We start from the raw sequence: 12,983 nt of genomic DNA, 5'->3' as shown, positions 1-12,983 counted from the left end.
TTATTTCTCATGACGAAGAATATAAATAAGCAACTATTTTATTTATTTTTATTACTTCTTTTTCCACATAAAAACCACAAAATCTTCAGATGCGCAACTATTTTTGGGGACGTCGGGGAAACTTACCTCATATTAAAAACTTGGGGTGTATAAATATTTTGTGTTATCGATAATGGCTCCTTTGGTGAAAAAATTATGATCAAAAAATTATAAAATTCATTTTTTAAATTTGATTGTACAAGTTCTTTAATGATTTTACGATATCGCAAAAATAATCAGCGAGTAATTTGTAAATGGTTGCGTCCACCCCCCCACCCCCCAAATAAACTAGTGGGACATTCCACAGCGTGGTTCCTGCGGCTTCGGTGGACGTGCCGCCGTGACGCGCTGATGTTTGCGTGCGTTTTGGGGCGACGGAGACCCGCACGGAGCGGTTAGCGTTAGCTGCTGGAGGCTAGTCGTTCAGATACAGGCGAGTAACGCACAAACGGGCTGTTGTTAATACGCCGAGGGCGTCTTAGTTCCGGTCGAAACGTCGCGGGGAACCCACGCAGAAATAACGGGTCACGAATCAGCCAGCCCGCGCCGCTGACGGGCGCTAGCTTACCGGTAACTTCTCGTTAGCGAGCCTGTTGTTGCGTAAACGCGCACGCGCTTGAACCGCCTCGAGCCAAACGAACCTTCCAGATGTGTTGAGTCTAAAGACGGACTCGTTAACTCGGTGTGAAAGTTCAAAGGGAACCCCAGCACAGCCCGCATCTATAACTAAAACAGGGCGCATTCCCTGCTGTTATAACCCGGTTATAACCCGTGTTATAACCCGTGTTTACGACCTGTAGCATCTTTAGCTGTTGTCTTTGTGGCACGCCAAAACAATGGCGTGTTTTTTTTCCCACATGTCTCGTCTAAATCTAAAAATAGAAAAGAGAAGCAGCTCGACCTATTTATTGCTCTATTAGTTAGTTTTGGCCTGTTTCTTTTCTAATGGTGCGTCAGATCCTGTTATTGATCCGTGCGCCCTCTTTTGTCTTGTTTTTCTCTGCAGGGGTGTCATGGATGAAGAGGAGCAATTTGTAAACATCGATCTTAACGATGACAACATCTGCAGCGTCTGCAAGCTGGAGACGGACACGGGGACCTTATCTTTCTGCCATGTCTGCTTTGAGCTCAGCATTGATGGTAAGAAACGGGGGGGGGGTCGAGGGTCGAGTGAGGAAAATTGACCTCTTCTGACCCAGGTTCTGCTGTTTGATGTCTTATTCTAACTCGGTGCCATTTGTTTGAAGTTCTTTTTGAAATCAGGAGGGATGCGACATGCCGCTCCTTTAGCTCTCGCGAATCCACAATCTTCTGCGAGGAAGAAGCGTTTTGTTCGCGTTCAGTGCCGTCGTGCTTGAACTGTAGAACAGCTGGGTTCTCCCAGAACGTTCTACCTCTCTGCTAACAGGCGGAACGTGCTTTAAAGTTTAATACCGCTGTTCTGATCTGGGGTAAGTGCTCTGAATGTGGAGGTATTGATTACTCGTTATCGTCTTTTGTGAGAGTCTTCAGCCGCAATCCTCGACGTGCTTCATTGTGTCAGCGCAATGGAACCACGAGAGAGGAGCGCATCTTAGGGTGCTTTCACACTGCTCCAAGAGGACTCGGTTCCTTTGGGAGCAAACAGCGGCAGTGTGAAAGCACGGATTCGGCCGGAGCTAACCGCTACTCTATTTTGCTACTCTGCTACTCCTCCGGTGGAATATTGTGTAAGTGTTTTAGCTTCTAGACCAAATAGAGTAGCGGTTAGCTCCGGCTCTCAAACTGCATGACGAACATTGTGTCCTTCTCGGGTTACGGGTTCTGATGTCAATATTTCGTAACTGTGTTCTGGGGGTCGAGGGTCGAGTGTGTTTCTCGTTAGCTTCAGGGGGGGGTTATGTAGCAGATATTAACTTTATATGTAAAAGACTCACTTCCACCCACAACCTCCCCCCCCCCCCCAAGCTGTTTGCACTGTACTCGTCTGATTTAAGCACAAACAAGCTGCGCTAGCTGCTATCTTTCGATTATCTATTGATTATTGTGAGTTTAAGACAGAATTATTCGTCATCCCGGGCAGCCTTACATTACCACCGAGTACACAAAGTACCTGTGAAGGTTCTCTGCGGCGAAACGTTGCTCACAGTTTGAAGCAGGAAGTTCAGGAAGTTCAGGAAAAACCTTTTCTGCACTTCCAAGTGTTTTATTTGTTTCCCGAGGGAGCTGCTTTGGCCCATGCGTAGCGGTTCTGTCTATAAACCGCTCGACTGCAGCGTAACTGGCCTCATCTCATTTTCATACCTTTCTTTCTTATTTTTTTACTGCTCTGTTTGACGTGTACGACGCATCCTGAGTTTTAACACCGTCCAACAGAGGACCGGTTCGACTGTATTTGCCACACCTTAAATAATTTACCATTATTTTACACAGAGAGCAGCTACAGCACGGCTACAGTAATTGTTGTCAAAGGAGCGTTAATTATTTAAAACCACACAGGAATCGGCACGTTTTGTGTTCCCTAACATTTATGCAAATTGATCCCATTTTACCGATAAGGTCTGATAGTTCATGCCAGGGAAGGCCTTATCCACTGTATTCTATGGAGCGTACTGTATGCGTTAGCATGCTGCGTTAGCATGCTCTGTAAGCACCTGGAATGTGAGGCTTCTGAGCTGCACCCGATCTGGTGGTTTCATCGGGGGTTGAAATAAGTGAACGTTTCTGCAGCGACGGCTACCGCTCCATGGGGCGTGTGGGAGGTCCAATGGCGTCGTGGTTAAATCTAAATAAATAGCCTTCTAGTGTTGTGTATGTTTGTTTATAACTGAAATATTTGGTTCCAACGCCCTAAATTATTTTGTCCTTGTGGTATTTGTGTTGTCGTTTTATGCTAGTAATGCGGGTAACTGTGAAGTCTTTAGGTACTGTTGTCGAGTGGTGGTTTGAGGTAGTGTTCTTGTTTGATGGGTAGAACCGGAGACAGTCCGGGTCATGACATGATATTTCCTGTGATGTATTACGTAAATGTAGCGAATCTACCAGAAAGACACTGTCAAGCATTGCATTTGTTGTTTTAGAACCTGCCGGGCCAGAGCGCCCCCCCCCCCCCCCCCCCCCCAGCACGCACCTCTGTCTGCTGAGGCAGGTAGACAATGAGAAGGCCATCGCGTTATTCATTCTCATTTGCTACCATCTCATCCTCTATTTGTTTACCGGCCCATTTTACTTGTTAAAGTAAAGTTAAAGGTCAGACTTTGTTAAAGTCTGACCTTTAACTTAGTCGTTCCTTCCCATCGCGTGCATTTCTTTACCGGGCGTCAGCCCACGCGCTGCTTCCTTCCAGATACCAACGATTATAATCTTGTTGTTGTGACGCAGGCCAGAGCCTGATGATGATGATGATGAATATATGTATTAGATAGAATGTTAGAGTACAAGTACAGTCACACAGTAGCATGTATTACAGTACAAATACAGTCAAACATCCTGTCTAAGAGGAGCATTTCAAAAAAGCCCTTGCGGTCTTGTTTCCGTTGAAAGTCCTTCGTACATAAATCATCCACAATTAACAATATAAATTTAACAATACAAATAAAAATAAAACCAATATTCAATAACTCAATTGATGCAACGTAACATTAGAAAAACAAAAATAAAATGATTTTACACCACCGATGCAAACTAACAATTAATCTAAAATAAATTACACCACTGATGCAAAATGACAATGAATGACAATAAATTACATAAATTACATAAATTACTAAGGCAATTGCTCGTGAAGGTGTTCTGAATGTGCTTAATGTGTTTGAGTTAGTTTGGGTTAATCTCTCATAAGCAGCTTTCAGAGCGACTGATGGATCAAAACGCCAGTTTTAGCTCACGTCCAGACTAGTTAACCTAGATTTGATGTGGCAAGTTCAATAGGTCACTGCTTTACCTCTTACTGACTGTTTCGTGTCTGCTTAGATCGCTGCTTTACCTCTTACTGACTGTTTCGTGTCTGCTCAGATCGCTGCTTTACCTCTTACTGACTGTTTCGTGCCTGCTTAGGTCACTGCTTTATCTCTTACTGACTGTTTCGTGTCTGCTCAGATCGCTGCTTTACCTCTTACTGACTGTTTCGTGTCTGCTCAGATCGCTGCTTTACCTCTTACTGACTGTTTCGTGCCTGCTTAGGTCACTGCTTTATCTCTTACTGACTGTTTCGTGCCTGCTTAGATCGCTGCTTTACCTCTTACTGACTGTTTTGTGCCTGCTTAGATCGCTGCTTTACCTCTTACTGACTGTTTCATGCCTGCTCAGGTCGTTGCTTTACCTCTTACTGACTGTTTTGTGCCTCTTACTGACTGTTTCCTGTACTTTTTGCTGTGTTAGTCTGAGTTGCATTCGACCTGCATTGACTCGTGGCTTCCTGTGTGTTTGAACTCAGGCGTTTCCTCCGCCGCCTTGTTGCACTCCAAGTCTCTCCGGGGTCACAGAGGCTGCTTTGAGAAATGCCACCTCATCGCCAACCAGAAGCTGTCCCGTTCCAAGCTCTCCCGAAACGCCTACGAGGGCATGAAGCTGGCCCTCAGCCAGAAACTGAACCGCATCATCCAGTACGCCCAGAACAAAGACTCCGCCTCCTCCAACGGCCCCAGCAGACGGGGGGCCAAGCTTCTGGACCACAAGCTGCTCCCCCAGCTGGATACCCAGGTGCCCCGGTACACACCCTGCTGGGACACGGGCAAAGCCGCGGGACGGCCCGATTACACCGTGGGGATGCTGGAGCGCCGTCCAGCAGACGAGCTGGGACTGCTGCAACAGCCGACGTCTGACGTTGTGTCCCGGGAGGGCCGGAAAGGAGGCCTGCATGGTCGGAAAAGGTCTTCCGGAGGAGGCCAGGGAGCCAGCAGAGACGAGAGTGAGCTCTTCTGCTTTTATCGTGTGTAATTATTACCGGGAAGCAGCGATGGAAGGTGCCAGTGCCGGACTGGCTCACCCGTACTTCAGCTTTCAGCCTGCAGGTTTTAGTTTGTGTAAATGTGCGTTTACGTTTTCGCTGCCATCTTAAAAGGTTTTATAGTGACGCACCGACCGATCGGCCGATTCCCGCGTACGAAACCGATCTCGTCTAACTCGGGTCTGAAAGCCGGCCGCTGTCCCCTCCTGCTCCGCCATGAGACCACAGACGGTCCCGCCTACTTGCCCGAGCGCATCGCTCCGCCCCCTGAACAAGCGTTGAAAGAGGGCATCCGGTGGGACTAAAGAAAACCGTTTCTGCTTTCAGTGTCTGGGATGGATTTGGAGCAGCTCCACCAGCTGAATGGCCGGCTGCTGGTGCAGATCCAGAGTAAGTGCTTTCCACCGGGCTCTGCGTGCAGCTGCACCGACCCCCCCCCCCCCCCCACCTGGTGCATCGCGTTCTGCGGCGTCTCGTGTACGTGACGAGGAACACCTCTCACCCACGTCCTGCTTCCTCCCTCCACAGAGGTCTTTGAGGATCTGACTGTCGCCGTTCAGGAGAAGGACTCGCTGGCGTCTGAGCTTCACGTGCGCCACATCGCCATCGAGCAGCTCTTCAAGAACTGTGCGAAGCTGCCCTGGCTCAACATCAGCAGAGCTGGAGTCAAGACGAGCGGTGGCGGCGGCGGCGCTGTGGAGTGAAAACGATTAGACGCTCCGACCGCATCGAGGCTGGAAGGCCTTTAAGGCGCCGACTTGCTGGATCTGCATTAGAGCAGCCGGGATTAACGGCGGTCATGTGACCTGAATCCCACTAAACTCGCGTAGCGAGGATACGTGTTCAGCCCTTGCCCTGAAGCGGGCTGGTGTGCCGTTCTGTTGAACACGAACCCCAAAGAGAATAGTTTGAGACTGAAGCGGTTCGTCCGTTTGATGATTATCGTTTCTGGCTTTCATTCGTTTCTGTAAATGTGGTTTCTGCTTTTATTCCAGAGCAAAAGGTCGGCTTCAGAGCCTCCCGTGTTCTCACCACGGTGAGGTGAATTCCTCGTGGGGACTCGTGCTGTCATATTCACCACGGGGGGGGGGGGGGGGTCTGCCAGGCTGTAGCGTTCGACTACTGCTTTGATGTCTAATATCAAAGCCTCTTCCTGCAGCTGCACGCCAGCGACGTGTAGAAACTTGAAACGGGAGCTTAAAAGTTCCCTGCATTTGAAAATGCACACGTGTGTTTTCAGAGTTTTCTTTTTTTTCTGTCTTCGCTTGTTCGTTTGAGTTTTAGGTGCAGCTTTTGATTGGTCGCTCCTGTATTGATTACGGACTAGTTAGTTAATCGCAGCAATACCGACAGGTTAGTTGAGTCTGCTGCGCCTCTGGAGACAAAGACGGACGCAGGGCGAGGACGGCAGGCAGGCGGTTTTGCTGTTTATTTTTCAGAGTTTTCAGAGGAGGTCGCAGAAAGACTTCGGGTACTATAAACTGGGAAAACGTAAGATTATAATCGGATCAGTTGTGTGGAGAAACTGAGCGTTGTCGGTCTGCTCTTTGTAAGAGATGAAGTGTATTTGACCCCATTTGGGGGTTAAAGGTTATAACTCCGTTTTATACTCGGGTTTTATTTGCGTAAATGTGCGATGCGACAGTATTCTGGTCCTCGATGCTAATGTTTCACTCGTCCAGTCTTCCGCTGCGTGAATGCTGCGTGTCTGGGCCCGCCGCTCGCCCGAACCTGTCCGTCTCACCGCCCTCCTTCACGCCTTGTTTTCTGATCTTAGGCGAGGCTACGTTTGTGTTGTGTGATGTTTTGCGTTCTATTTAGTGTGATGTCATCGACCTTATATTGGTTATTTGGTTTGTGTTTCAGTGAGAGTTTGTGTTTTGTAAAAGGCTTCGATGAATAAATTGAGATATTTTCACTACATTTGCTGCTATAGTCTCTTGACTTGAAACATTTATTGACGACGTAAGAGTTTGCTGCCCCCTTCTGGAGAAATAAATGCATAACGTGAAGGCTGCTCATCCTCGTTTGGCTCAATAACTTGAAAAGGTTCCTGCTGTTCTGTGTTGAGCATCACAAGAATCTACGTTAAACGTGTTTACTGTTACTCGAACCATCGCGGAACTGCTCCATCCATCTCTGACGTCACAGGTGCGTCCCGGCGCGGTCCAGGTTTACCTGTGCAAATAAACGGCTCAACGGAAGGCACCGGATCAGAACCGGGCCTGGAACGACTTTGGTGGAAAAATGAAAGATGTCATTCCTGCTGCGACCCTCTGCATTTAGTCATGAATGAATACTGAAAACCAGACTACATAAACTCATCAATAACATCAACAGTCAGGGGACGGTGGCATAATGGAGGTTTTTTTAAAAACAAATCATGGATTAAATTCACTCACCAAAAATCCCAGTCATAAAGAGATCCGATATGAACTATCGTGAAAAAACGTCATCCGGATCGGATCCAGAATGATCAGTAAAAATTATAACATTTTAACATTAAACCCCATTTATGGATTCAAAAATCAGTTAAGAAATCAACTCCAAATTCACGTTTCATGGTTGGTGTATAAAGATACTAAGGACAAGTTAGAACCTTTTGGTGCTGATCCAGATCACCATGTGGACGGTGTGAATCCAATTAGGAGGGGAACGAGCTGCTTGGCGGAGGTCTGCGCTCTCTGAGTGCTTTTCTAGTTTACATATATTTTTAAAGTTCACGTTTCAAATCAAAGTAACTCAATAAAAAAGAGAAAGGAAGTGACGCCCCCTAGAGGCTAGAGAGAGGTTTTGTTATACCTGCTGCATATATTCAGTATAATAAACGCTATATTAACGTTTATGGCTCCTTGATGGTGTGTTTTTAATGTATTACTTCCTAAAAGGGTTAGCAGCTATTATTTATGACTTACATTATGACATACATTACATTTTCAGGATGAAATTATTATCATAATTATTATTGATCCTGGTGTATATCAGACTGTTGTATTTATTGTCTTGGGAAAAACAGGTGATTTTATTTGAGTTTGTGTTTGTCGATCCCTGCGTGGACAGCGCTGAACATCATGTTAAACTCGCTCCAGGTGAAACAAACCTGTCTGGAATAAAACAGGTGAAGAGGAGATGGGGGTCGGACGGGGAGGAGAGCAGTAACAGTTCTGGACGGTACAGACCACAGGAGCTAGCGGGGATTTGCCATATTGAATCGTCAATCGGCTTGGTCTGCAGGAGGAGGAGGAGGAGGAGGAGGAGGAGGAGCCTTTGTACGGAGGCCCGGGCTGATGTATTGGGTGACACGGAGGATAAAGGCCTCTTCTGCCAGGGGGAGGTGGGAAGTCCTTCAGACCCGGTCTGGATCTGGTATTTGATCACTTAACAGGCCCTTTCCATGAAACGCTGTGCTGTGCAGGCCCTTGGTGGCGTCCATTGCCTCCTCAGGTTTGCTCACGTGCACAAAGGCAAAGTTCTTGATAACAGCAAACTCTATGACTGTTCCAAACTCTTCAAACAGCTGACGCAGCACTTCTCTGCATTCTCGCAGAACCCCGGTAGTTCCCCTTCCCTCTGCGCGGCTCCACGGCCGGCGGCCGACCGTTCAGCTCGTAGAGGTGGAGCCCCCTCATGGCTTTGATGTCCGACTTGTGGTCCTCCATGTGGACCAAAGCGTAGTCTTTGAACCTGACGCATTCCCTCACTGGGAAAGCCGAGCTTCCGGTCCACCCTGCTTAGTGTCCTTAGTCAGGTTACCAAGGAAACGCTTCATAGATAGATAGATGATGGACAGACAGACAGATAGATAGATAGATGGGACTAGAAAGGGGATGGTGACTGAGGGGTTAAACCTGGATCACTGCTTTCCCTTTAACGGACCACAGGAAGCATCCGGGTCGTCTCCATTCAGGCTGACAGGGCGCCAGCATGACGGCCCGACCCCCGGTTCACCCTCAACGGCGGCGACGCCCTCCTCGCACTGCAAGTGTTCCAGATTAGTGTTTGATTACAACAGAAAATAAAAAGGGCCTAGAAATACGTTCCATAGACGTTTTTATATTTAGGTTAATATACAGGTGTGATCTCTGCTGCTGCCCTCATCATTGTGTGTGTGTGTGTGTGTGTGTGTGTGTGTGTGAATATTGACTCAAATCGTGGCCTGTTCTGTTCTGTAGATCAGAGTTCAGGCGAATCAGCTCCAGTACTGTACTCATTATGGATTACATATATTATTATATCACAATGACATTATTTTATTCACATTTAATGCTGCCAAACAATTAAAGTAAAAATCACAACTTGTAATAGATTGATCAAATATTTAATTTGTTCAAAATGAATGAAAGTTAACCAGCACGTATTCCCTGTTCCCTCTCAGTTCAGTGCTGTGCGTACACGCCAGAAGGTTAGATAATTACACTGGTAGCTATTAGAGGTTGAATGTCATTCTGCTAATGACATTCAACATTCAAGAAATCGTAAATAGTTAAATATCTAAACAAATACACCCAAAAGGTCACTAGAAGCTTACAGGAGACATGTTTTCTGGCTGGAGGTGTTTGGGGAGGGTGCAGTGATGGGACCTAAACACAGACGCTGGACCTCAGACCGCCGTCTCCTGGTCTTCTCTCTGGATCACCTGGTAATGCTGGCGGTTCTCCAGATATTCAGCCAGTTCCTGGTCGTTGGCCTTCTTAAGGAGAAGTGCCCCAGGAGAGGGCGACACCCTGTGGTGGCCTCCGCCACATTCACCCTGTGGTGTCCGCCTGCTACACATGTGATCTGGGCCTCCTTGTTGACTGTAATCTGATTACATGCTGGATGTTGAGCCGCTCAGTGACCCGCCTGTCGGTCTTTTTCCACGCGATGTGTTTGAGCAACTGTTGTGTTTTTAGTTTTGGGGGAACTGGATCACTGTGGAAACGTCTCTATAGGGGCGTCCCGACTGCTGGACGACGTGCTGAGACAGGGGCCAGATGCAATCACGCATTGTGGCAGTTATGATGGCATACGGGGGACTAATGATGATAAACCTGTAACCCGGTGCCGCAGGAGGACGCCGTGTGAATCAAGAGGTCACGCCCAAAAGACAGGGATTGAAATCATTCCCATATTCTTACATCTGGAAACGAAGAGAAATCCTCACCTCTGCCTGTCGTGTCATTTTTACATTCAGATTTGATATTACGAACCTGCAGACGTTGGTTTGTCTTTTCACAGGATTAAACAAGCAGCAACTCTGGAATAAGATGACCCCCTCTTTGCATCAATGGAGTAATTGTTTTTAATTTTATTGTTATTTTACATCAATTGAGTAATTTAATATTGGTTTTAATTTTAGTTTTATTTGTATTGTTAAATGTCGATGATTTATGTACGAAGGACTTTCAACGGAAACAAGACCGCCAGGGCTTTTTAGAAATGCTCCTCTTAGACAGGATGCTTGACTGTACTTGTACTGTAATACATGCTACTGTTTGACTGTACTTGTACTGTAATACATGCTACTGTTTGACTGTACTTGTACTGTAATCAATGCTACTGTTTGACTGTATTTGTACTGTAATCAATGCTACTGTTTGACTGTATTTGTACTGTAATACATGCTACTGTTTGACTGTATTTGTACTGTAATACATGCTACTGTTTGACTGTACTTGTACTGTAATCAATGCTACTGTTTGACTGTACTTGTACTCTAATACATGCTACTGTTTGACTGTACTTGTACTGCTCTAACATTCTAACAAATATATTCATAATCATCATCATCAAGGTTAAATAATGTGATGCTAATAAATTACTAAACTTAAAACAACAAATGATCTCAGGATGTTTAGGAATCGTAAGCGCCTTCAGGGGTTTGGATGAATCGATCGATCGATCCGTTAGGATTCGGTGTCATCCTGCAAACCGGAGAGATCACACCAGTCTGGGTGGAGGTGTGAGGTTCAGGGTCGTTCCTGGTCCAGGAGTCCCATGATCAGGGTCGGCCTGTTCGATGCTTGTGGTCAGAATGGCGAATGTTTGTGATAAAGTAAAGGACGAAAAGGTAAATAAATGTAATTCAAAAACCTGTTGCATCAGAAACGACATCAAAGACGACCTGATGAGGACGAAGCATCGCTGCAGTACGTAAAACATTTGAAATGAGTACAGCGGGAAAACGAACACAAACACAAACACAATGTTTTGAATGTATGTGTGTGTGTGTGCGTGTGTTTTGCTAGCATGAGACGTGGTGGTACAGACGGCACACTTTCAACCTTCCTCCTCCTCCTCCTCCTCATGTTGTGTCATGTCAACAGTTCAATGAAAACTATCTGATCCTGATACGACTGTGTGTGTTTGTTTGTGTGTTGGTGTGTGTAGGTGTGTGTCTGTGTGTGGGGGGGGGGTATCTATTGTTTTTATTCTGTATTTAAATTCAATGGTGGTACATTTAAGGTCACTCAGACATGAGAGCTTTATCAGCGTCCTGATGTGTTCCAAAGGCCCCTGTGAGAATAAAAACGGGGTTTCTTTTGACTCACCGGCCTTCAGGTCTGACACGGTGGCGATATTCTGACGGAACTTTTGCGGAACCCAGACTTGAAAGCCTTCGGTGGATGCAGCTCTGATGAATCCGTGGTGGAGAACAGCTGATATGAGCCCTAATGGATCACCTGTATTGTCACAATAAACACACAAACGCGGAGGAGTGTGTGTGTCCTGAGGGTAGCGTCAACAAATGGCACACTTATGACACTATTGACCTCATTCAATACACACACACACACACACCTACACACACACACACGCCTCCTGGTGAGTGTAAACAGTTGGAGTTGATCAGACGTCTGAATCAGTCCGAGCGTCGTCTGTGTGTCGTCATAAACACATGAAAGGACGACATGGTGGCTAAACACACACACACACACACACACACACACACCCTGACTGACAGGACATTTACATCAATCTGATGATGATGAGTAGATCCATTTGCTGCTCTGTGATTGGTCTGTGCCGCTCACCTGGCCCCGCCTTAACCTCTGTCTCTCTCAGAGATGCTGCTAACAGATCTAAAATAATTTGCCTTTTTAATTTGTTTTTTTGCTGCATCTGTTGGAGCCTGATAAAGGAGAAGGACAATGGACGATGGCCGTTGCTCGAGGCGCATGAACTCCATCGCCTCCACGGGGGCCACAAACATCACGGTGAAAAGGGATTCGGGACGAGACGTCAATGAGCTCCCTGCAGACGCAACCGACAGGCGTCTCTTTACTTTTGTCCACGCTGTGCATGCAGTGTGGAAAGGCCGGGAAAGCTGGAAAGCGTAGTTTGAAAGATCGACTCTATATGTATCATATTTCCATCCATCCAGATGATTTAATAATGAACAAATAGTGTCTGTTTGCAGGTATTTCAGATAAAAACAAGTTTGCATGCTGCCACTTAACGGTGTGTGGGAAACGTGAGAACCGGGTGTCAGTCTGTCTGTGGGATCTGCTGACTGGAGCGCTCCGACCTGCAATCTGCTTCATCATCTCTGCCGTCGGACTCCTCCAAGCACGACCGACCTGCTGAGTCACTTCAACGAAGTCAGTCAGGTAGCAAATGGGTGAGGGTTTCCTCCGAGCGGATCGCATGATTCAGCAGATTCACAAAACCGCAGCGGGCGGTATGTCCAAGGTGCTGCTGCTGTCCGTCACCAGACGCTGGTGGGCGGATCTCCGTGGGAACGAGAGGCGATTCAATTTATTTATCCCAGAGTGAAAAATTAAAGGCGCAAAGAGCAGCATCGACAAAGAACAAAACGGGAACAAACAGAACATCAAACGCTAAAACAGCCGCAGAGTTCTATAATGAAAACGTGGAAAAGGAGGTGTCAAAGGTCAGCAGAGCTGAGCGTCCTTTCTCAGTACTGACGGCTCGACTTTGTGTTCATTGTCTTGCGAATGAGAACTGGTACGAGTCCACCTTGAATGGGCTGTTAAAAAAAGGGGCCGTGTCATTGTAGATGTTAGCATTAATGCTA

The 12,983-nt window shown here is 46.7% G+C and overlaps 1 protein-coding gene across 1 annotated transcript; it reads left to right on the top strand.

Annotated features, from left to right (window-relative positions):
• The first annotated feature begins 338 nt into the window (after positions 1 to 338).
• c10h21orf91 (chromosome 10 C21orf91 homolog) lies at positions 339 to 6,889 on the top strand. The gene is made up of 5 exons (XM_068744505.1): positions 339 to 472; positions 1,046 to 1,179; positions 4,454 to 4,927; positions 5,294 to 5,356; positions 5,495 to 6,889. Exons 2-5 carry the CDS (start codon positions 1,053 to 1,055, stop codon positions 5,668 to 5,670), a joined length of 840 nt encoding a protein of 279 aa, XP_068600606.1. The 5' UTR covers positions 339 to 472; positions 1,046 to 1,052; the 3' UTR covers positions 5,671 to 6,889.
• Positions 6,890 to 12,983: the final 6,094 nt, after the last annotated feature.

Source organism: Brachionichthys hirsutus, chromosome 10 (genome assembly GCF_040956055.1).
Source record: "Brachionichthys hirsutus isolate HB-005 chromosome 10, CSIRO-AGI_Bhir_v1, whole genome shotgun sequence".
Taxonomy (NCBI): domain Eukaryota; kingdom Metazoa; phylum Chordata; class Actinopteri; order Lophiiformes; family Brachionichthyidae; genus Brachionichthys; species Brachionichthys hirsutus.
This window is presented reverse-complemented; position numbering and strand designations above follow the sequence as displayed.

Bases quoted from the DNA above. Each gene is read 5' to 3' on its own strand.
- c10h21orf91 (XM_068744505.1), top strand. From the start codon at position 1,053: ATGGATGAAGAGGAGCAATTTGTAAACATCGATCTTAACGATGACAAC. The intron at 1,180-4,453 runs GTAAGAAACGGG...GTTTGAACTCAG, and splicing joins CTTTGAGCTCAGCATTGATG to GCGTTTCCTCCGCCGCCTTG. The intron at 5,357-5,494 runs GTAAGTGCTTTC...CTCCCTCCACAG, and splicing joins GCTGCTGGTGCAGATCCAGA to AGGTCTTTGAGGATCTGACT.